The sequence below is a fragment of the Podarcis cretensis genome (assembly GCF_951804945.1).
Source record: "Podarcis cretensis genome assembly, chromosome: Z".
In the NCBI taxonomy this organism is placed as follows: domain Eukaryota; kingdom Metazoa; phylum Chordata; class Lepidosauria; order Squamata; family Lacertidae; genus Podarcis; species Podarcis cretensis.
Window position 1 is genome coordinate 16,914,012 of NC_137184.1, and position 24,768 is coordinate 16,938,779.

At 44.8% G+C, this 24,768-nt stretch overlaps 2 protein-coding genes across 5 annotated transcripts in view; one reads left to right on the plus strand and one right to left on the minus strand.

The window, feature by feature from the left end:
• FAM163B (family with sequence similarity 163 member B) overlaps positions 1-12,499 on the minus strand; it is a 52,024-nt gene extending 39,525 nt beyond the window's left edge. For 2 of the 3 annotated variants that reach the window (XM_079961537.1, XM_079961535.1), the window contains exon 1: positions 11,966-12,265. The gene's annotated coding sequence lies outside the window, so the exon portion shown is untranslated. The other variant, XM_079961536.1, reaches the window with a different exon arrangement.
• Positions 12,500-13,818: 1,319 nt separating this feature from the next.
• Positions 13,819-24,768, plus strand: part of DBH (dopamine beta-hydroxylase) — a 34,495-nt gene continuing 23,545 nt past the window's right edge. The window contains exon 1 of one of the 2 annotated variants that reach the window (XM_079961327.1): positions 13,819-13,835. Coding sequence is in view for 1 of the 2 variants with exons in the window: in XM_079961326.1 (XP_079817452.1) it covers positions 14,689-14,699 (11 nt within the window). In the remaining variant the exon portion in view is untranslated. Of the gene's footprint in view, positions 13,836-14,443; positions 14,700-24,768 lie in introns of those variants that run through there. The other variant, XM_079961326.1, reaches the window with a different exon arrangement.

Genomic DNA, 24,768 nt, shown 5'->3' on the forward strand with positions numbered 1-24,768 from the left:
AACCACACCAACCCTTGTGGATGGCACGATCGAGACTCTATCTAGACTGAAAGCAGCATGCTAAGGATGAGCATGAATGATTCTGGATTGAGAAAAATTACTTCTTTGCACTACGAACGGGTACCTTTGTAACACAGCCACCTTTGTCTGCATTTTCTGGTTGGTAACCTGCATCACGAGTGAGAGAAGTGAAGATTTTGAAGGACAGCTTGCATGTTCAGTTTGCATGCTGAAGAAGTGCAAATGTGATGGGTTTGTATTGAAATAGATGCACAAACATTGGATGGGGGACCCTAGCAGTGGCAGACTTTTGGCTCTCAAATTTCCGTGCTGCCCTGTGCAGTGCTAAAATTTGGTGCTCACCACCTCTCATGCTCCATTCTACAGCATTGTTTTGGCTCTCCCTGCAGAGAAGCACCCAGGGCAACTGCACCAGTCATGCCACTAAAATGACCTCTGCCCCAAGTTTGATGTGAAAAGGATCTAGGGTTTCTTAATAGATCACAGGCTTCATATAAGTCAACAGTGTGATGCAGCAGCAGCAGCAGCAGCAAGAAGAAGGAGGAAGAGGAGGAGGAGGGGAAGAAGAAGATGAAGAAGAAGAAGGAGGAGGAGGAGGAGGAGATGCTAATGCATTTCTAGGCTGCACCAGCAAAAGTGTAGTGTCCACATCAACAGAAAAAAATATTGTCAACCTATTCTACCTAGGTCAGGCTCTACCTGGAGTTCTGTGTTCCATTCTGGGCACTGGAATTTAAGAAGGATATCAATAAGCTGGATGGTTTGCAGAGGAGGGTGACCAAGATGATTAAGGGACTGGAAACCAAGCCTTATGAGGAACAGCTGAAGGAGTTGGGCAGTGATATTTTTCTAAAAAAAAGAGGTGCTGGAACTCACCACGAACACCTCCCATGTTCTCTTATAATGGCAACGGTGCCCACCTGAATTTTGATGAGTTCCAGCAGAAAAAAAAGCCCTGGAGTTCGGTATGTTTAGCCTGCACAAGAGAAGACTGAGATGCGATATGATAGCCATCTTCGTTTATCTAAAGGACTGTCACGTGGAAGATGCAGCAAACTTGTGTCCTGCTGTTCCAGAGGGTAGGATCCCAACCAATGGATCTGAATTGCAAGAAAAAAAATTCAAATTAAACATTAGGAAAAAACTTTCTAACTGTAAGAGCTGTTTGACAGTGCAATGGGCTCCCTCGCAAGGTTGTGGACTCTCCTTCATTGGAGGTGTTGAAACAGAGCTTAGTTGGCCATCTGTGAGAGATTCTTTATCTGTGATTCCTGAATTTTGTGTGTGTGTGTGTGTGTGTGTGTGTGTGTGTGTGTGTGACCCTTGAGGTCTCTTTCCAACTCTATGATTCTATGATGATGTGAACCAAATTTATTCCCCACCCCTGTTCTTTGCTTAATGCAAAAGACAAACAAATGGTCATTGATTTTGAAGAAATATACCCTTAATGTACTTGTTAAAAGAAAAGAAGATCATGTGCTTAAAAAAACAAAACACCTCACACCTTTTGGGAATGAGAACTTGAGAGAACCTTGAAATCAAAACACCTAAATTTAACAACTGTTCAAAGAAAAACAAGGACTCCCAGCAAGCAAGAGGTTTTGATTCCATCTGGAGAGAGAAAGAGAAAGAGAGAGATTGTTGCCAGCTTGGATTCAAGTAGCCAAAAATAGATCACAGCAGCCCCAGAATTAAAAGAAGCAGGTGGTAGAATGGGGGGGAAATTAACACATTTGAGGAAATTGCCAGCATTTTTTTTTGGGGGGGGGGGGCGGGAACAAATTCTAAACACATCCAACTCCCAGCAGCTTATGAAATGTGATCAGAACATTTCTGTCTATCCCAATTTAATTTGAATGTGAAAGACTCCCAACCCATAGCTGAAAAATGTCCCATGGCCATGTATCATAGGAACAACTCGCACCTGGAGTTACACCTGGAACTAGTAACCAATGATATTGTCAGCAAAGGTGCTTCTACAGGTGAGATTTTAAGGGGGTTTGAGAATATTTGCAAACTTTCCATGGGTGGAAAAAGAAGTGGAGTTGCCAGACTGAAGAATTGGATGATGCCTTTCTACAGCAGATTGCCAAACTTTCTAGAAGGAGAGATATAGCAGTCATGGGAGATTTCAACTACTCTGGTATTACTCCATTGCCACAATTTCATTGAATTCAGTGAATTCAAATCTCCAGGGCTTGATCAGCTGCAAGGTTACCAAAGGAAACTGTGGATGTAATCTCAGAGCCTTTGTCTATAATCTTTGATAATTCTTGGAGAACAGGTGAGGTCCTTACAAACTGGAGGCAGACAGTGTTGTCCTCATCCTCAAAAAGAGCAGGGTGGGGGAGAAGACTCAGGTAACTACCAATCTGTGAGCTTGACATCGATACCAGGAGAGATTCTGGTTTCATAATTAAACAGTCAGTCTGTGAGCACTTAGAAAAGGATGCTGTGATTACAAGGACGCTGCATGGCTTTCTCAAAAACAAATTGTGCCATCTCATTTCTTTATTTTGATAGAGTTACACATTTGGTAGATAAGGGGAATACTGTAAACATAGTGTATCTTGATTTCAGTAAGGCTTTTGACAAAGTCTTCTATGATATACAGTGGTACCTCGGGTTAAGAACTTAATTCGTTCTGGAGGTCTGTTCTTAACCTGAAACTGTTCTTAACCTGAGGTACTACTTTAGCTAATGGGGCCTCCTGCTGCTGCCGCGCCGCTGCCACTCGATTTCTGTTCTCATCCTGAAGCAAAGTTCTTAACCTAAGGTACTATTTCTGGGTTAGCGGAGTCGGTAACCTGAAGCGTATGTAACCTGAAGTGTCTGTAACCCGAGGTACCACTGTACTTGTGGAGAACTGGTAAAATGTGGGCTGGACAAGGTAAGTTTCTGTTAGTAAGAGCTGTTTGACAAAGGCAGGCTCTCCTTCACTGGAGGTTTCTAAGCAGAAGTTGGATGGCCGTCATGGATGCTTTAGTTAAGATTCTTTATTGCAGGGGCTTGAAATAAATGGCTCTCTGGGTCCCTTCCAACTTTAGAGCTCTATGATTCTACGCTCTCACTATTTGATCATTCTTTTCTGGGGCTACAGAGGAGGAAGTCATTCCAAGTACTTACAGTAATATGAAAATAAGACAAAAACTCCCCACATGCTGACACATAGCCCTTCTGAGCATGGCTTTTAATTTATTCACAAAATAACCCTGTGAGGTAGTTTAGTCTGAGAGGCAGTGACTGTCCCAAGGTCACCCAGTGAGCTTCGTGACTGAATGGGGAGTTGAACCCTGATCTCCTGGTTCCTAATCCAAGACTTTAAACCACTACAACACACTGGTTCTAGATTTTCTCACTTTTGGAAAAGGCTGCTCTTAGGTTCACTTTCCCACCTGCCTCAGAATCAAATAGTCAAGGAGTAGTCCAAGGAATACATCCCTAGAAATAAATGGAGGAATGCTAGTCCAAACAACCATCATATGGAGAATCTCTATTTTGTATCTATTTGCAGTTACCGTATGCCATGTTTTCTCATGCATGCTTTGCGTATTTTTTTTTTTATAACTTTCATAAAATTCATACAAGATACAGTTATGACCAGCACTTACTCAGGGTTCGATTCTCTTGGAATGAAGGTCAAAAGAGGCTGTGGTGCCATTAGGATATATGGTTTTATTTACACATATATACAACCTGAGCATACAATGGAAGGCCTCGCAGCATTAACACTCTGGCAGATCTTGCTTCTCCATTAGTCGCAGCTTTGGATCCAGCACAGGTCTCTGTGTCTCCAGCTTCCAACCTGCTTCCAGCTCAGCTCTCACACATAATTTTGGCTATTGTTCTCCTGGAGGGCATTATCACTTAGTTGCAACCTAACTCAGTCTTTTGGGATGCTGATAAGAACTCTTAAGTGGCCAGCTAAAGTCACTGTCTTGCAAAGAAACATTTCTGACCAGTTCAGTAAGCTGCTTTCTTTAATTCCAACCCTACTTGGTACAGGGCCCCAAGAATTGGAGGGAATTCAGAGCATCACCTAGACTGACTGCCCTAACCACAACAAACTGAAACAGCCTCTGAGACTTCGCCATGTGCCAGTAGCTCATTAGCACTGTAGCCATTGGTACTACCATTTCTCTGTTCTGTTCCAGCCTTACATTTTCAGTCTCCCTACCATGAGAGTGTAACTTACCAGCTCCTGATTTGGAAGGAGGAGTTGCCCACTGTATCTCTGCCTGAGTAACTGGCCCAGTTGTCACCCCTTCCAACCAGGCTCTACTTGGGACAGGTTAATTGTGCTCAGTCTCTGCATTAGGTATGCTGGATCCTTCAGTTACTCCCAGTGCAGAGACTTGGGAGTGCAATCTGCCTGCAAAGGAGACTTCCTGCATCCCTAATGAGCCGCTGGCCTAACTCACCTCTGTCCAGTCAAGAAGCAGACTTATGCAAAAATACCCAAAAGGTATTTCTCTGTCTCTGAAGGCAGACAAAGCTCACCCTTCTACATTATAAAAGTAAACATTTTCAGGAATAAGGGTGAAATGTGCTTAAAACAGGGGCTGCCCTCTCCAACACAGTGGAGTAAACTATTCACACGCTTCAGTTCAGCAGCACAAGACCTCCAAATCAAGCCCTGTTTAACAAGTTGCAAGAATTTCAAAATCTATTTCATCCTAGCATTTATTCAAACAAACCAATTGCATAAACAGTATTTACCGCAATATGTACTGAGCCATGATAAACTAAGGTTAGTGTGTTGGAAACACAGACAAATGCAGTATTGCTCTTTCACCTCTTTGCTTCTGCATCAAATTAATTATATTTCTGGAGTCTGAAACAACCAGCCATGAAATAATGAATCAGTGTCAGAAATCCCGTAATTGCTCCCCTCACTTAAAGGATCACACTGACCTGTTTCCAGTTCCTCACTCCCATTAACGAATCTACTTCAGAGGCCCAGCATGTGGGAATGCTAAAGCTTTAATTACAGCTGCATGGCCTTAATTTATTTCAGCAATTAACATCCCGGGTCAAACTCACTCTCAGCTCGGTTCGAGAGAGATAACTAAAAACACCAAAGTGGTTCCTTTTTGAGCGATTGTGGTTAACTCTGGAGCCACTTAAGCACCATCTGAAAGCACCTGTCTTTACAAAGCGTATGCAGCCACCCCATTGCTAGAGACCGAGGGGAAATGCAATTATCTACTGGACCACTCCAGCAAGCGTAAGGGCGTGTCATGCATTCATGTTAATCCCACACACTCTGAGGATTCTGAATTGTTGCAAATTATCATTTCCCCCCAACCAACAGGTGTAATTCATAGCACCTCTGGGGACAGGGTGGGTTGGAGGGAGAAAATTGCATTCAGTTTGCATTTTGAAGGCAAACATACTTGATTTGTACTTTCCAAAACAACATGCAAATTGAAACGCAGCCCTTCTTAAAAATCCACTCTCCTCCCCATCTTGCAGTGGTATTTTTCTACAAAAGAAGAGGTGATGGAACTCACCATGAACACTTCCCTTGTTCTCTTAGAATGGCAATGGTGCCCAACTGAGAGGTTCCAGAACTGAGTTCCTGTGAGTTCTGGCTGCAGAAAAGCCCTGAGCAAAGTATTGTGTCCCAAAATGCATATGCTAAAGCAAACTGTGTGTATAAGTGCGTATTTTTGATTGGTTAAATTTATTGCATTTATATCCCACCTTATTCTCCAAGAAGCTCAATGTGGCATACACAGTTCACCCCCCTCCAGAATTAATCCCCAGAACTCTGTGAGGTAGTTAGTTTTTGACTGACCCAAGGTCACCCAGCAAGCTTCATAGCTGAGCAAAGAATTTGAACCTGGGGGACAATCACCTTCAGCACCTTGGAGGAAAAATACAGAAATAGAATAAATAAAAATGATAACAATAAATTGCAGCCAAGCCACTGGTTGCAGTCTATCTATGGGTTGGCAACATGGTGCCCACAATTGCCAGGGCCAGGCCTCCTCCCTCATTCCATACAAAGAACACAGCTGGACCAACAACTAAATCATACTTCAGTGCTTACAATGGGGCCACATCTAGGGGAGGGGAGGGAAGGGGCAGCAGGCTGGCTTAGCGGTCTTGAGAAAATAGCGTGGGGTGGGGGTGTAGGTTGCCAACATCTCTTGCTTGAGGCAGCTGACTTGCTTTGCCCTAACAGTGGAATAAGCCACTCTTGCTCCTCCCCTTAACAGCTATAGGCCAGAGCAGGTCATGCATTCTTGACTGACACTTGTAAAAGCTCTCAGGTCAAGTCATGTCTACCAAGGAGACTCAGTAGAGACCATGTCAGAGACACTTTCCCCAATACCATCTGTTTGAAATACCATTCTGCCTCCCTCCTGTTCTCAGAAGCATCACAAGGACTGTGCATATTCTGCAGTCCCATTGATCAAAGATCAGAACAGGTGTTGTGCAAATTATTCAGTAACTCAAAACCTCCACTCAGGGCTATTTTTCTAGAAAAAGTGGTGCTGGAACTCACTGTGAACACCTGCCTGGTTCTCTTCGAATGGTAATGGCACACCCCTGAGAGGTGCTGGAATTGAGTTCTGGTGAGTTTCAGCTGGAAAAAAATGCATTTCCTCCAGTATTCAATCAATCAATCAATCAATCAATCAATCAATCAAACCTTTATTGCATTAGCATACAGCCATAGCAGGATAAAACAAACTAAAATGGTATAGACAAGCAACCAAACAAGATTCAAAACGATATTACTGGGGTTACTCCGGTATTCCCCTCCCCAAAAGTGTGAACTCTCAGAAGACAAGGAGAAGACCTGTGTGTGTTATTCTACAACCAGGTTGGGGGGGGGAGGAGGCTTTTAATACCTCCCCCCATGACGCAAAATAATACATATGAGTATGGAAACTTGACATAATATGCTTAAGTGATGAAAACCATTTAATTCAGTTTGGGACAGAACTGTGATAGTTTGATTTCTCAGTCATTGTTTTAAAATTTATATACCACTTAATGCCAAAACAGACTTCTACACAGTTTGCAAAGTATAAATACCAGTTTTGCAAGCATTGAAATATAAATTTCTCTAATTAAATTGTACACAATAGAAAAATCCTATTAAAATGACAGAGCAATTAACAAAATGGGAGTCAGGTCAAGAGATCAAAGGAATGTCTGTGTAAACAGGTGAATCTTCAAAAGCTGGTGGAATGCCAATAAAGAATTATGATTTGGGCATCGCACAGAGCATAAAGACCTGCAACTAGCTTCTGTGTGTGTCTACTACAAATCTTTATCAGCTTTATGTCCCTTTAACCCTTGAGGCTGCCCACCCCAAAGAATCCTGGGAACTGTAGTTTGTGGGTGCTAAGAATTATCTGCTTCAGATCCCTAGCTTCAACCTCTACCCCCACAAGAACTACATTTCCCCCTAAAAAGAAACCACAGATAAAAACCAGTTTAAGGCTACAGAGCAGTTTCCCATTTGTCACCACCATTTGCAATCAGACACCTCCCAACAAACTTTCTGGACCTCTTGATGGCTTGCTCCTAGTTTTGAGAGCTCTGTCCCAAACTTGCAAGCCTGTGTGTGTGGCATAGGTTAAACTATACACACAAGTGCCAAGCAAGATGGTTGTATATTTTCTAGAAAATTCTCATTCTGAAATTATCACCCGAGTATGAAAAATGGACACCCCAATGGAGACTCTGTCACAGTTCCCAGAATCCCCTCCCTACCAATATACCACTTTATTAGTCAGGATGTGCTCTTCAACTGACTAATCAGGGTTACCTCATGAACTGCTGGCCAGTCAGGGATGCCAACCAATCAGGGTGGTACTGGCCAAGTTGATTTCCATCAGGTTACCAGGATCAAAGGTATATGCTCCAAATTCTTCTGGGCTCCACCCATCACTCTCCACAGGAATGGCCAAACCCCAACTCAGGGACTGGATCAGGTAAATCAAGTATTTATTTATTTTTATGACCCCACTGATTTTGATAGCATCAAAAACAACAATTAAAGTAGACAGCAGGCTGGATCCCCACCCAGCTCAACACTCTAATGGTGTTGTGAAAATTCCCCTCCTTTACCAGTTGTCAGATAGGTCATCTGATGCGTAGGGAAGGGTTGATATCCTGCTTTTCAGCTGATCTGCACAATGTCCCGAGTGTTTGGATGCATCACCTGAATGTTTGTGTGCATGTGCATGATTGCGGAGTCTCCATACCCACCCCTGGTATGCAGCTCTGGGGGTGGGCCAAAGATGTACAGAGACCTCAGACCAAATGAAGGTTAGCCCCCACGCCCAGATCTGCAAGGTGCCATCTTGACCGCACCTCCCAAGACTCCAAGCAGGAGAGCAGCATTTTTTATGTCAGAGTTTGGCAGCCATGGGTGCCCATCGTGATTTTTTTTAAAATAAACTTCTATACTGCCCTTCATCCAAAGATCACAAGGCAGTTAACAATATCAAAATGCAAAAAATACATAGCATAGTCACAAACTAAAACATTACCCACTCCCCCGCCTGGTACTCTTTTAAGATGCCATAGAGAAGAGGAAAGTTTTGGTCTGGCAGCTAAAGATATATAGTGAAAGCACCAAATGAGCCTTCCTGGGGTGAGCATTTCACAAATGGGGAGCCACCACAGAAAAGGCCCGTTTCCATGTTGGGGCACACCAAAAGGGTCTCGGGTGATGATTGAAGGGCCTGGGATGATTCATATGGGGAGAGGCAGTCCTTGAGATACTGTGGTCTTGAGCCATTTAAGGCTTTATAGGGCAAAACCAGCACTTTGGATTAAGCCCTTTGACTGGCCACCAGTCCAGTTGAGCTAGGATTGGTGTTATGTTCTCAAACCAACTCACTCCAGGGAGCGACCTGGCTGCTGAATTCTGCACCAGCTGAGGTTTCCAAACTGTTTTCATAGGCATCCTCATGCACACCTCCTTACATTAATCTAACCTAGGGATCCTGGACTTCATGCTCCAAAGAGACATCACTGCCAGACTGGGGATAAAAGCGGCAACTATAGGAGAGCCAGCCAGATCAGGACGAATGTTTCTTCACAGCAGCAGAGGAGCCCAAACACTCAGAGATGTACATTGGTTGCTGATCTGCCAGGTCAAGTGCAAAGTGTTACCACAGGTATATAAAGCCCGTAGCAACTTGGGACCAATTTACCTTACCCCACATGCTCCAACTTGAGCACTTCGATTTGTGGAACTGGCAGTGTTACAGGTGTCACATAATACTTATTCCACACTTGTAAGAAATTCTTCTTTCAGTTCGGTGGCACTGACTACTGATGTCTGCCAGGCATGTTTGCTGTATTATTTTTGGTGTTCATTTAAAACATTTTTGTTTACGCATGCCTATCCAGAAACATTTCTGTTGACATGTTTTAATCTATTTTTAGTTTACTGCTGTTTTTACTTTTTTAAAAAAATGTTTACATGTTTTTAAATATTTGTTTTAACTGTTTTTTGATTTTTTTGATAATTCTAATATTTCTTGTAAACCACTTGGGTGTTTTGTTACAATCAAGCAGTAATTAAACAGTCTAGAAGAAGTCGCATAGCATCGCCCAACCCCTGCAAAAGCTTCCACTAGAAGATCACTCAATGATTAGCCTGACTCTCAGTGGAGAGACTCTCAACAAGAACAGAGCTTAATGCAAACTGAATTTGACAGTTCTGTAACAATCGCACAGGTAGAAAAGTTCAGCCTGGTGATCTCCTCTGAAAGTATTCACTGTAAACTTGCTTTACTGCAACTTACCTTTTAAGAAATATCTATGTGTATCAGAAGCTAATGTAACTGAAGCCCTGCTGGATCAGACCATGGTTTGCAGGCGTGGTTGGTTCAACGCCTCTGGAAAGCTCACAAGCACCACACTGTGGCAAGATTCCAGCCCCTACTCCCCAAACACTTCCTTGTAACATGGCAATTCCATGGAGTTCCTGTAGCTAGCAGCTATCAAGAGAGTTCACCCTTGATGGATTTGTCAAATCTGCCTTTAAAACAATCAAGCCAGCAGTCTAGTGGCAGTAAGTTCCAGAAGCTAGTTGTGCATTGTGGGAGAAGGTAAGGCTTCCTTTTCGTCTTTACTGCTGATACAGTTCACTGGACAGAAATGTAGGAAGTTGCCTTATGCCCAATCAAATGACTGGGTGCATGCAACTCAAGATTGTTTGTCTAAGCGCTGACTGGCAGTGCTTCCTCAGGGTTTCAGACAGGGAGTCTTTCCCAGCCCTATGCGAAGATCCCTGGGGTTGAAACTGGGGCCTTCTGCCTGCGAGGCATGTGCTCTGCCACTGAGCTATGAGCCTTCTACTAGAAATCAAGTAATATTCCAGTCCTTGTGGATTTTATGAACTGGTATAATTAAAGAGAAACAGAAATTCAGCTACTCCAGTATTGCTGACACTGACCGGCAGCAGCTCTCCAAGGTTTCAGTCCAGAGTCCTTCCCAGCCCTACCTGGAGATGCCATTAGGGACTGAACCTGCAAGCAAAGCAGATGCTGCTCTACCCACTGGGATACACAGCTCTTCCCCAAGAATTCTGGAGACAGTCTCTCCAGCTGCTTTAGTTGCTGTCTTAGTCATAATGTTACCAAAAACATTTCACTTCCTTTCCTGTAAAGATCTAGCATTTGAAACATGCAATGACCCTCTTGTTATATGGAACAGCACAGGCAGGATGGCATGGAAATCACCACACAGGGGAAGTTATCTGTTGGAGAGTGGTCCTAGAAAGCAGCAGAGTTTGTTGCTGCAAGGTTCAAGATCACCTTTTGGAGGGCATGCGGGCCTCACATTTCTTTTTTTTTTTTAAATGTTGGGGAGGGTCTTTAGTGGGTGCTGCACATCTCTCCTGTTGCTCTGGGAAGAGGGGGAGATTCCGCACTCTACAAGATTGTGTGGAGCTACTGGAAGTTCTAGCCGGCATCCTCAATATGATCCTAGGTGACCATTTTATGTTTTTGATGGGATAGCTCAGCTAGTTACAGCATGGTGCTGATAACACCAAGGTTGCAGGTTCAGTCCCTGTGTGGGACAGCTGTTTATTCCTGCATTGCAGGGGGTGGACCTGATGATCTTCAAGGTCCCTTCCAACTCTGATTCTACGCTCTAAATCAGGGCTAGGGAAACCTTTTCCTCTCCAGGTGTCACTGGACTCCCAGCTCCCTTCAGTCCCAGTCAGCCTGACCAATGGCCAGGGATGATAAGGGCTGGGATGTTGGTAACACCTGAAGAGCCACAGATGCTTCCCCCCCCCCCCAACACACACACTCTAAATAAAGAGAAGGCACACTAGAGAGAAACATGGCTTTGTGTCATGGCCACAACAGCCAATAGGACCTCCAAAATCAGGGATAGTGTACCTTGCAGTACTGGGTGCTGGGAACAAACTCTAAAGGCTGTCACTTTCATGCCTTGCTTGTGAGCTTCCTCCTAGTCCTTTGCTGAATCTTGGTCAGATCCATGAATTTTCTCTAGACTGGTTTTCAAATAAATGAATAAAATGAACACAAGATTCCTTTCAAATGATAATAGGCAGCATTTCGCCAACTGTTAGGGTCAAAACTAGCTCTCCAACTTCTCAAACCGCCGCCACCCATCCAATACCTTTCCCTTTTTAAACCGTGTGGGTTTGGGTATATATTGGACATGTATTGTGGCAACAACACCTGAGCAGAGACCACCCCCACTTCTAGAGAGCATCCATTTTCTCACTCATCTTTCAGTCTCTTCAAAAGCAAGACCAGAATAAGCAAGGGATGGGGAAAGTCCCCTCCTCCAGATCCCCAAAATTACATTCAGCAGAAATGGAAATGGGCAAAATAGGGGGATCTTAAACAGAGAAATGACCATAGGAAATAAAAAAATGAAAACCGTTTTCCCAGCCACCTCCTGCAAATAAATAAACAAATCTTACCTTTAAACACTGGAATTGTATTTAGAGCCCCTTATATACATATATCTCTTCCCCCCACTTTTCGTTCCTTCAGGTGAGCACCATCTCTTCCAAAGCCTTCTACCTGCGGGGCATCAGCGCTAAGATAACTGGGGTGGGGGGTGGGGAGAGAATGTAGAGATATACGATCCTTCCAAGACAAGGCGGTTGCGAGCTTCCTTTTTAAAATAATAGTATTAATTCTGCTTCGGACGCAGCTGAGCTCGGTTGCCCAGCCAGGAGCTCCACTAGTCCATCACACCTGAGCCATGATGGATGACGGGCCCCCTCTCTTACCCTCTGCAGCGGGCTTTCCAAAGTTCAGGGCGGCGGGAGGGAAAGGCACAGTTCCGAGGCGCCCGGGCTCCGCTGGGGCGCCTGGGCTCCGCAGGGGCGCACAGGAGGAGGAGGAGGAGGAGACGGCGAGAAGGCAGCAGCAGCAGCCGGCTGCGCGCTTGCCCGACGCGGCTGGTGCAGGGACGCGCTGCAGCGGCTGGGCAGGCGCTGGCAGGCGAGCGAGAGCGCGCGCGCTGGTCCCGAAGAGTGAGCGAGCCCCCGCGCGCCACTCAGCTCAGAGCAGCAGCTATAGGACACGCGCTGAGAATCGCTCTGGAAATGCTCTACTGCTGGAGAGGGGACAGGATCCGCGCACCAGCAGGAGGGCGCCTTTCTAGGGTTGTTTGGATGGCTGTCCTAAAAGCAGCTGGCGCAGCTGCTATTGTTGTTGTTGCTCCTGCCTTTTCCCCAAACTGAGATTCAAGGAAGCTTACACAAATTAAAACAACGCAGATATAATGAAAAAGCTAAAAACAAAGAAAATATAACTGTTAAAAAACAACTGAACTATGATTTTTTTAAGTGTGAAAAACAATTAGATGCCCTTTCTTTTAAAAGCATTCCATTCCCAAAGGCATGTCCAAATAAAAAGGTCTCCACCTGCTTGCAGAATTCCAGCCACCCAAAGGAGAAAGGGGACAAATTCTTTCTCTTCTCCCCCACCCCACCATAATTCCCAGTTCTTCCTACATAACAACATAAGAAGAGCCTACTGGATCAGGCCCATGGCCTATCTAGCCCACCATTCTGTGGCCAGCCAGAGGCCCACAAGCAGATTCAGGCACAAGAGCACCCCTCTCCCCTCCTGTGGCTTCCAGCAACTGGTATTCAGAAGTATTGCTCTTTCCATCTATGGAGGCAGAGCACAGCCATCATGGCTAGTATTCATTGATAACCTTCTCCTCCTCCATGAATTCGTCCAATCCTCTTTTAAAGCCACCTGAGTTGGGGGTCACCACTGCCTCCTGTGGGAGTGAATGCCATAAGTTAGCTATGCATTGCACAAAGAAGTCATTTCTTTTGTCTGTCCTGAATCATCCAACATTCAGCTTCACTGAATGGCCACGAGTTCTACTTTTAGGAGAGAGGGAGAACAAAAAAAGCTACCCACTTTCTCCATGCTATGCATAATATTCTGAACTTGTGGGGAAGAGACCAGTGGGCATTCCTGCTTCCTGAGAACCTTAGCTTTCATTTAAGAATGAACCACCCCCCTAAGTTTCTAGTCTTTATGGGGTGAAGCTCTGCTTGAAAGGGAGTAGATAGTGTCTGAGAGAATGAGGTGTCCTCTTGCATCACTCCCCCTCCTGTATGTACAGCTTTTGTGTGTTTGAGTGTGTGCAGGGGTGGCCCTATGATGAGGCAGAGTGAGGCAGCTGCCTCGGGGCGCAGATGCTGAGGTGGGGGGCAGGGAGTGAACAGAGCTGTGAGTACCATGTGCCCTGCCCTGTACATCTTATGCTGGCTTGCTGCCCTTCAGTACAGTGGAAGATGCAGTCATTTCATCAGTATCGGAGTAAGATTCAGCTACAAGTCCTGTATGGGCTTTGGGGGAGAGTGCCATATTGTCCTTCGCCTCAGGCAGCAAAATGTCGTGTGTGTGTGTGTGTGTGTGAGAGAGAGAGAGAGAGAGAGAGAGAATCAGCATTGATCCCCATTTCAGTGTTTGCAAAAAACAAAAGCGTCTCTTTCTCAGGGCTTTGCCAGTAACACCAGTTGGTTTTATTTACTGATATAATAAAAGTCCTAGGCTGTTGGCTGTGGTTTTAATACGTGTGTGTGTATGTGTGTCAGAGAGAGAGAGAGAGAGAGAGAGAGAGAAGATTGTAGCATAACAATGGCGGGTTGGCCTTGTATCCTGAAGGTCCCTTGCCTGAAACAACCAGTCAGTACAGACAATACTGAGCTAATGGTCTGGTTCAATATGAGGCAGCTTCCCTCCAATCAACTAATAAGTCTTAAGGGCTCCTTGGTTTCCTATGCTCCACCTTGATTGCTGAGATCCTCTGAGTGCGGGATATTTATTTGGGTGTGTCAAACCAACAATTCATGTTTTGCTAGATAGGCACACAATAGGAGATGAAGCACACAGAGTTTTCCTGTAAACTTGCTAGAGAGAACTCTGTGAGAGATTCTCCTACTGTATCCTGACATGGGGGGAGGGCGTAGCTATATATTCTCCTGCCTGTCTGGGTATGTTCTCTCTCTCTTCATCTTCCTCCCTCCACCATGTAAGCAATATGAGAACATCTGCAGTCTGAGCTCCAAGCTCAGACTCCATTTTTAAGCTAGACTTAAGTATGTCTTTGTAACAATTATCATTTTAAGCCTGCCTGAATAAAGCTGCTATAGATCTGTTACTCTTCAACATGTATTCTAAGTGAGTAAATGTTATTTTTATCTTTTACAAAGCTGTTTGTGTGATTGTTATTTTAAGTGGGAGAAAAGAAGGAAATACTAGGAAAGTCTAGTCTGCCTTAAAGCATCCTGGATTACTTAAACTAAAGGGCTAAAACTAGCCTATCTAAGCTTCCCTTTAAACTGCAAAGGAATGGCACTCTGTTAAGCTCACAAATGTGAGGAAGGAAGGGTAATATCTAAAAAATATATCCACTCCTACCATCTATTCGGGGACGCAGGTGGCGCTGTGGGTTAAAGCCTCAGCGCCTAGGGCTTGCCGATCGAAAGGTTGGCGGTTCGAATCCCTGCGGCAGGGTGCGCTCCCGCTGCTCGGTCCCAGCGCCTGCCAACCTAGCAGTTCGAAAGCACCTCTGGGTGCAAGTAGATAAATAGGGACCGCTTACCAGCGGGAAGGTAAACGGCGTTTCCGTGTGCGGCTCTGGCTCGCCAGAGCAGCGATGTCACGCTGGCCACGTGACCCAGAAGTGTCTCCGGACAGCGCTGGCCCCTGGCCTCTTAAGTGAGATGGGCGCACAACCCCAGAGTCTGTCAAGGCTGGCCCGTACGGGCAGGGGTACCTTTACCTTTACCTTTTACCATCTATTCACATTCTCATAATGACAACGCAATTCTGGTGGTTCTTTGCACCACTAAGGTTCAGTCTGCTTCTGTTGGGTAGCAAACCTTCAGTACAGCAGGCCCTGTCCTGCGGAACTCTCTGCCAGTTCAGCAGGATTCCTTCCAGCCTTCTTTGAGATTCCTAAAAAAAACAGGCCTTTGCCATGTGGATTTTTTTATCCCAACCAGTTTTTATTAATGTTTTTATTTATCTTATTGTAACTTTATATGCTCTATACCATCTTGCAGTATTTTATTTTTTAAAAAAAATGAATTTGCAGCCAGCCTCTGAAGACTCTGGATGAATTACTTTTACCAGTTCCAGATTCTCTCTTTCCCATTTTTCCAATCTTACATAAGGACTTAAGAAGAGCCTTGCAGACTTGTGGAAAACCCACAAGCAGGACCTGAGCACAACAGCATTTTCTAGTTGTTGTTCCCCATCAGCTGGTATTGCGAAGTACCCTTTGAAAGTACCCACAGTATAACTCCGCACTGCATAGAAAAATCATTTCTTTTATTTTCCCTGAATCATCCAGCATTCAGCTTCACTGGATGCCCACACATTAAATACATTCATTTGATTGGGTCTACTCAGATTAAACTCACCTGGACACAACCCACAGATAATATAGTGCATGTTTCCTATTTTCACCAATGCATGCATTTTATGTGCAGTTTCTCTTAATACATGCTGCTTCTTTCTTTAGGGCAAAATTCAGAGAAGTGGGTGCTCAATTTTTTAGATCTATACCGGTACTTTTTCATATATATTTTTATTAAAGAGTTTTCTTGGGTAACAATAGAACATATAGAGTCTCTGTTTTCAAGTCATAGAATCGTTCAAACAAATCAGTCATATTCAGAGTGAGATGTTACTGTTATAGGCAATAATAGGGTTGAGGGAAAACAGAAGTGAGAGCAGAGAAGGGAGGAAAAGGGAAGATAGTAAAGTTTCTTTCTTTTACATAGTATATAAGCAAACGTTTTGTGTCAGCATCCCATAAACAGATACTTTCTTTTTGCTGGTGGATTGAGAGTCCAGGGGGCCCAGCGTGTGGTTGGTTGCAGTGGGGTTTTGTGTTTGTGTGTGTGTGCGTGCGCTGTTGGGTCAAGTTAACCATGTTGATTTCTATGCCGTTGTGGGGGATTGGTTATTGTCTTGTTGGCTTGCATATGTAATAAAGGGGAGCCATACTGGGGTGAAGGTGCCCTCCTGTGTTTGTCTCCATGCTAACTTCAATTTGTTAATTAGTTTTTCTAGTAGGGCAGTTTTCTCTTAAGAGTTTGGTACCAGTGATCTGTGTTCACTACCAAGAGATCCCTCCAGTGTCTAGTTATGGCACTTCTAGCAGTTGAAAGTAAGTGGTTTATGGTATGGCTTGGCTATCATTAATCACCACATAACTATCTCTGTTGAAGTTGTGCCAAGTCCACCATGTTTCCTCCCCATGGTTATCCCATTGTCTCTGTGGCAAAAGAGATAACAGGGTTTAACTTCCAGTGCTCTGAAAAGTCTGCTTTCCACACCGAGAGAGTGAGAAATTTTTGAAGGATTCATATGGGGGTTAGTAACCAAAAGCGGAAGAACTGCAATCTTGCCCAAATACCACATAATAATCCTAGGGGTCAGTCCTTAGGACAAAGGCCAGCTAAACCCCCACCCCCTTTCTTCAATTATTTGTGAGACTGTTATAAATTATGACTGAAGCTATCTGTCTGCCAGTTGAAACATACATCTGGAACACAACCCAATTGCTGGCTTAAGAAGAGATGACAATTCAAAAGCTTAAGCGAAATGAAAAGGATGCTTTAATCATTTGTACCTGAGAAAGATTCTAAACAGCCAAGAGGTGTTCCAACTGTATTTTGTTTTATTTTTAATCCTCCATCTCGCTGATGAAAGTGCTGGTTGTAAGGTGAAATTACATAATTACACCACTATGAGAAAGGAATGCAAGATGAAAAAAACCATCTCATTTGATGGCAACCCAGTTGTTTAATCCCCCTCCATATTTATTTAGGACTACAGCTCCCATCAGTCTTAACCGTTGGCTGTGTTGGCCTCCTCTTGTATTATGCCATGAGGCAGGCATGGGTCACTGCAGGCCTGGGGGTCAAATGTGCCCCTCCAGGCCCCTCTAACTGACCGCTGTAATCTGTGTTGGGAGCGAAAGGACAACACATGCAACAGGTTACCTGAACCAGCAGGGAGCAATAGAGAGCAAAGCAACCTTTTCCAGGCTTACAAGAGAAGGAAAAAAACACCCCTTACTATTTCAGTTCTCTTCACCAAACACCATTTTATAAACCTTTATGATATATCCTCTGCCTCTTCCATCCCACACACACAAAAAAAACCCTCAAATACTTCCACCTATTTTACACCCTGATCCTTTAAATTGCCCTTTCCTCTGTTTGTTCTTCCTCCATGATATATTTATTGCTTTTTAGCCCACATTTTCCTCCAAGGGGCTCACAACCATGTGAGGTAGGTTAGGTTGAGAGGCAGTGACTGGTCCAAGGTCACATCCAGTAAGCTTCATGAATGAGTGGGGACTTGAACCCTGGTCTCTCAGGTCTCAGTCCAACACTCAAATTACTTTGCCGCACTGCCCCCCTCTCTTTGAGATAACCAGAGACAATGAGGCTGTGCCATAAATGGGAGTAAATGGGTATACTACAGAAAAGTACCAAAGTTTCCTAAGTGCTCAACCTGTGCTTGGATGTCATGCTCCTTCAGATGGCAGACAGGGAGTCAGACGACAGAGGCCTAATTTATGCAAAAAAAATGTATTTATTTTATTTATTTCACAAGATTTGTGTGCCGCTTGGTTGCAATAAAACCTCAAAATGGCTTACAAAAAAAAGTGCAAGGAGAAGCATTCATTCCCGCAAACTCCTCACCAAATGGAAGGTATGATATAGCCCAGAATGAAGTGGTATAGTCCAAACCAGGGTCAGGCTACCTCAGCCGCTGTCTGTGAGCAGTAAAGAGGCTTCCGTTTACTCGTTATCTGCTTTCACAAGGGAGGGCTTGGACATATTTGGAAGGGATGATTATTATTATTTTGTCAAGGTCTGTGATGCCAAGGAATCTGGAGTGAAATCTGGATAATGGAAAGGCATTTGAGATCAAGGCCCTCTGAGAGATGCGGATTTGTGGTGTATTAAAGGATTATTCAAATTTTCTTTATGCAAATGTGACTTTGCAAAAATTTGACAGCTGATGATAAAAAGCGCTGTTTAAGGAGGCTCCACTTGAGAGCTTTAGCACTCCATTATATGGTTTGAGTGGCATGTCTGCCCAAATCCAGTCAGATGGGGCAGAAAAGGAGGAAGAGGAAGTAAGGAAGAAAGCCCACCCTGTTCTGCACACTAGCCAAGTTTTTCAGATCTGGCAGAGACACCCTCATAACAGTGTCCTTAGAGGGGTGGCCATAGCTCAGTGGTTGGAGCATCTGTCTTGCATGCAGTATATCTCAGGTGCATTCTCTGACATCTCCAGGTAAGACTGGAAGAGATTCCTGCCTGAAACTCTGGAGAGCTTCTACCAGTCAGAGTATACAATACTGAGCTAGCTGGACCAAGGTTCTGACCAAGGCAGCTTCTTCCTATGTTCCCAGGAAGGGCTGTAGCTCAGTAGCAAAGCATCTGCCTTGCATGCAGAAGGTCCTAGGTTTAATCCCCAGTGGCGTCTCCGGGTATAGACTCACAGAATCATAGAATTGTGGAGTTGGAAAGGACCCTGAGGGTCATCTAGTCCAACCCTCTCCAATGCAGGAATCTCAAATAAAGCATTCATGACAGGTGTTCATCCAACCTCTGCTTAAAAACCTCCAATGAAGGAGAGTCCACCACTTTCCAAGGGAGTCTGTTCCATTGTGAAACAACTCTTACCATCAGAAAACAATTCCTGATGTTTAGTTGGAATCTGTAGCTTGAATCCATTGGTTGGGTCCTACTCTCTGGAGCAGGAGAAAACAAGCTTGCTCCATCTTCCACATGACAGCCCTTTAGATATTTGAAGGTAGGACTGGTGAAGACTCCTGCTGAAACCCTGGAGAGCCACTGATGGTCATTGTAGACAATACTGAGATAGTGGAGAGAATGGTATTACTCCAGGAAAACTGGTGGGAAATATTGTTAAAGATAAAATAACCAATGTGGAAGAACAAGCCTTGCTGAAGCAGAGCCAGCATGGCTTCTGCGGGGGGTGAGTTCGGTCTCGACAACCTATCAGAGTTGAGAGTGTCAAGAAGTATATAGCTAAAAATGTTTCAGTTGACATTGTGTACTTGTCAGCAAAAATTCCCAAGTAAGTTAGCAGTCATGAAATAAGAAGAGAGATCCTGTCATTTGTTTTGTGACTAATGCATTTTCCAAACTTTTATTTTCTGGAGTACTGTTGTTGTTTAGTCGTTTAGTCATGTCTGACTCTTCGTGACCCCATGGACCAGAGCACACTAGGCACTCCTGTATTCCACTGTCTTCCACAGTTTGGTCAAACTCATGCTGGTAGCTTCTAGAACACTGTTCAACCATCTCGTCCTCTGTCATCCTCTTCTCCTTGTGCCCTCAATCTTTCCCAACATCAGGGTCTTTTCCAGGGAGTCTTCTCTGGAGCACTACCCTGCCTGTTTTTTGCCTAATTAAAAATAAAGGCACTACTGTGCTTTGCCCTTACACTGAACCACAACGCTGGGAGCAGCAATCTCCAACCCATGCCAATGTGCAGCCATCTTCCTTGCCTCTGGTCCGTGACCAGCGACCCATCCTCTTTCTCTCCCAACTCTTAAGAGTGTGGTCTCCCTTCCCTGGCAATGTGTGGTGTGACTCAGGCTCTCCCTAACTTCATCAGGATCCCCAGTAAATCGGATTAGGAGCATTCAGGTGCAGGACACAGATATCTGGTGGTGAATGTCAGAGGCCCTGGGGCATTGAATGTCCCAAGAGCTGCACGCGGTCCGTCTTTAGAAGAGCAGATGGAAGCCTGTCTCCTTCTCCTGCTCGCTTTGTCTGCTCCACCAATTTAATTTAAAACTGCAATGCCATACATCTATTTGATTGTAGCTCCGAGGGATGTTGCCTGCTCTAATCCCTAATTTAATGCATCAACAACGGGTTTTTAAAAACAACTTGTAAGTCACATTCCCTCCCCCTTTTTGCTGATTTTTAGTTTCCCAAAGGATGTTTTCATTTCTTACTGGTGCAACACACTGAAAGATTTGGCTTTCTCAAGGTTTCTGGAATGAATATCTTGGATAATTTATCACAAGCCGTTATTAGATCAGTCTTCACTGTGTCTAAGGGGGTGCAGGGCAAAACACACTTACAGCTCAGCACATACTAGGAAATGTCTCAAGGTGGACATTGAACTAGAAGAGCATGGGAGGATAAATATCCATATCCATTGAACTGATCTTTCCTGCTGGCTTAGAGTTGACCATACAGCCAAAGCAGGGTTGCAATGCTGGGAGTTTAAGCTTAATTACATAGGCATAGATTGGATTGCCCTGTCTGAGTCGTGCATGTCAAGAGTCAGGGGCAGGGGAGGGTCCTGAAAGCAAACAAGCCTACTGCTCTATTCTGCCTCAGTCAGATCACACCTGGAGTACAGTGCCCAGTTCTAGGCACCACGATTAATGAAGGATATTGACAAGCTGGAACATGTGCAGAAGAGGGTAGCCAAGTTGATAAAGGGTCTGGAAACTAAGCCTTATGAGGAATGATTGAGGGAATTAGATATGTTTAACCTGGAAAAAAGAGGAGATATTATAGCCATCTTCAAAAATCTAAAAGGCTGTCACAAGCTTGTTTTATCCTGCTCTGGAGGGATGGACCTGAACCAATGGATTCAAGTTACAAGAAAGGAGATTATGACTCAACATCAGGAAGTACGTTCTGACAGCACCCAACGGGTAGAGCAAAACCTCATATGAATTGTCATGTCTACGGAGATATTCACTACTGAGGAGAGCAGATGGCTTAAGAAAGGGGAAGCCATGGGTTCTTAAGGCAAGGTAAAATGGAGAGATACCAATATATGAGTTCAGCACCATGGATAGCCCTCTTGCAGCTCAGGTCAAGCATCCCCATTCAGCACCATGGAGAGATACCAAGATATGACCTCAGGACCATGGACAGCACTTCTGCAGCTAAGTTCAAACATCCAGTTTGGATCTGGACAGCTGGCTGAGTTTAATAGCAGGGTTTAGTAGAGATTGACTAGAAGTCCTGCCTCCTGGCCAGTTAAAGGGTTGGTGCCACCTTCTCCAGTTGTTGGCTGCTTTGAGGTCACATATGGTTTTCCAGTTGTGAAGATCTCTCCTCAGGCCTTCCTTGAGCCTCCAGGAAGCCTGTGGACTAACCATCAAAGCCTGACAACAGAAGGATCTCCTTGGGGCTCAAGGGAGGGAAACTGGGCCTGGATCCATCACCTCCCTGGACCTGAAGTTGCTGCATGAATTCACCTCCTGGGAGCCCTGGACCACTGCCCAGCCAAAAATTAATTTTGCCTCGACCCTTCAAGTAGGAAATGTTATTACTAAGAGAGAGAGGCCATGCCGGTTACAATTAAACAGGGCAGAGAAAGGAAGAAATAATATCCAGCTGCCTATCCCAGAACTACCTCCAAGATTAAACAGTTGCTCCCGATGCTTTTAAAGTATTGAATGACACAAAGAGACCTTGTGGGAGTCACTGACATGAGGCTGAGGGTCATTAAGAGAAACCTTAAGATGGAAAGACAGCCTATTCCATGCTGCCTCTTACGACAAAAGCCAGTTCGAGGGGCAGAGAGCCCCCATAGTTCTTGCTCTATTGGCAACCTCTTGTGTGCGCACTTGGAACCCTGTTGAGAGACCCTTCACTGTGCTTACCTCTTCTCTGGGGCTACCAATTAACACTCACTGACATGAAAAGCCCTGCATGGCTGTAAGTAACACTCCTGCTTTGATCCTAATCGTTCCTCTGGTTCCTTTGAATGCCATTCTGTTGCAAAAGAGACTTTGTTTTTCTGTTTTGTTTTCTTTGAATTGTAACAGGTGTCGCCCACAGCACCAGGCGCTTTGGGACATCTTGTGATGCCAGGCTTGCTTTGGAGACAAAAGGGGGAGTAATCATGGGGACTGGGAGAAGGATCAGAGGAAAACAGACCCCCAGAAGTCAGGCCCACTCTTTCCCCATGTTTCCAGGATCACCATATCAGAAGAGTTTAGACAGGAATGATGTCTATGTAAAAAATAATAATGAGTCAAACTCTAGAGCAGGGCTGGGCAAGGGGCTGCTTGCTTAGCCTGGGGGTCCAATTCCCTTCTGGGTGATATTCCAGGAGCTACTTGCAAGTGAGGGGTGGGGCCAGAAGCAAAAGTGGGTGGAGCAAGAGAGGTTTAACCCTTGTACAGTAGGCTGGTTTGTAACACTCTCACACCCACCCCTGGGCCTGAGGTTCCCTGCTCCTGATCTAGAGAAATAATCAGGGGGTCTCCAGAAAAGGCCAAACCCATCAGAAGAATCCCTTAATGCATATTGAAAGAAGCCCCATTGAACACAATAGGACATGTCTACTAGGTATGCTGACTGTGCTTCCACTGATGGAGGTAGAAATGCTTCTGAAAACCAAATGCTGGAGGCCACAAGAGGAGAGAGAGCTCTTGGGCTTGGTTCTGCTTGTAAGCTTCCCATGGAGGCATCTGGGTAGCCACTGTGAGAAGAGGATGCTGGACTAGATGGGCTATTGGCCTGATCTAGCAGGACTCGTAGTATGTTCTCCCTCTACTGCTGAAGGCAGTAATGCTTCTGAATTCCAGTTGCTGGGGATTGCAGAAGAAGATGATGCTCTTGTATTAAGGTCTTCCTTGCAGGATTCCCTCAGACATCTGAACAGTCACTGAGAGAACAGGATGCTGGACCAGAAGGGCCAATGGTCTGATTCAGCAGGCCCTTCTTATGTGACATCCTTCTGATTAAATCTGCATTGTCTTGCTTTGTACAACCATCTCTCCTTGGCCCAAGCAAGCAATATTTGTGGGGAGTGTCTGCCTTTCAAGTACATGTCCGAAGCAGCTATGGAAAACAGCTTGCAAAAAGTTGTCTGTTAGGAGGAAAGGACACTAAAATGCAGAGAAATCTCCATAAGGATTTCTTTTGTTTGTTTGTTTGTTTTTGAAGCAAACTGGGGGCAGGGTGAGAAACAGAGGAAAACTGAACAGACAGATTTATCCAACCTTACTCTCAGGGAATTGTGTGCAAGACAGCAAACTTTAGGGAACGCCAGGTGCAGGCAGCCAGGGGGATCGTGGCCTGATTAGAACACTTCTTATTTAGGACAGAACTGTGACAACATGGAGCAATGGAGAGCAGGAGAACAGGAATGGAAATGGCATCACCCACCTATTGAAAGTGCTGCATCATAAACATCCATCCAAGCCGAAAGGCCAGTCTCCCCACTCGGTGACCTCTTCTCAGATGCTAAGGTCACTGCTGGCGTCTGGGAAAATCCAATTGCTCACTTGTCACACACAGATGGGAAGCAGCAGCTCCTACAAAGGAGAGAACGTTTTCTTGAAATGCAACTGGGAGGAAGAGGAAGTTAGAAAGGAAGCTTTCGATGTTGTCATTAATGCAGCTCTTTATCCAAAATGATGAAAACTGAGAGGCATCTCCAAATCAGGCTGGGAGAGACACCCTGTCTATGAAACCATGGAGAGATGCTGCCAGTCAGTGTATGCAGTACTGAGCTAGATAGACTTCAGTGGACTGGCTCCATATGAGGCAGCTTGCCATGTTCTTATTTAATTCAGTTCTTTATTCAGAACCACGAGGACTAGAATCTTACTTTATTTTGAGGGGAAAGGATACAGTTCATTAGTGGAGCACACGTTTTGCATTCAGAAGGTCCCAGGTTTGGACCTTGGCAGCATTTCCAGGTAGGACTGAAGAAAAACTCTCCATCTGAAATCCTGAGAGCTATTGTCAGGGAGGACAATAGGCAGCTTCCTATGTGAAGAAATGAAGAGTGCTGTCCTTTGCATTTTAAGCCTAGGCTAAATCTTGGAGCTCAAAGTGAGTTTGCCACACACACACAAACACTGAGATGCTTTTCACTGTTTTTCCTAGACAACAACCTCCAATGTTTGCTGGTGGAGGGAAGGAGAGAAAGAGATCAGATCCATGAGTCTCATGCACCTACATTGTTTCTCATACTTCCAGCAACTCTGTACAGTATTGCCCTACATACATACACACACACACACACACACACCCCATAGACCAGACCAGACCACAAAGAATGCACTTGTCTTTGGGTATCGGATCTCCAGGAGTTGACAGAAGGGCTTCCTTTTGCTGCCATTGCATTTCTGATGCATCTGGCTGAATGAGCCTGTAAGGGAATCTGGCACAGAGAACCAAGTAAGAGCCAAAGTCAG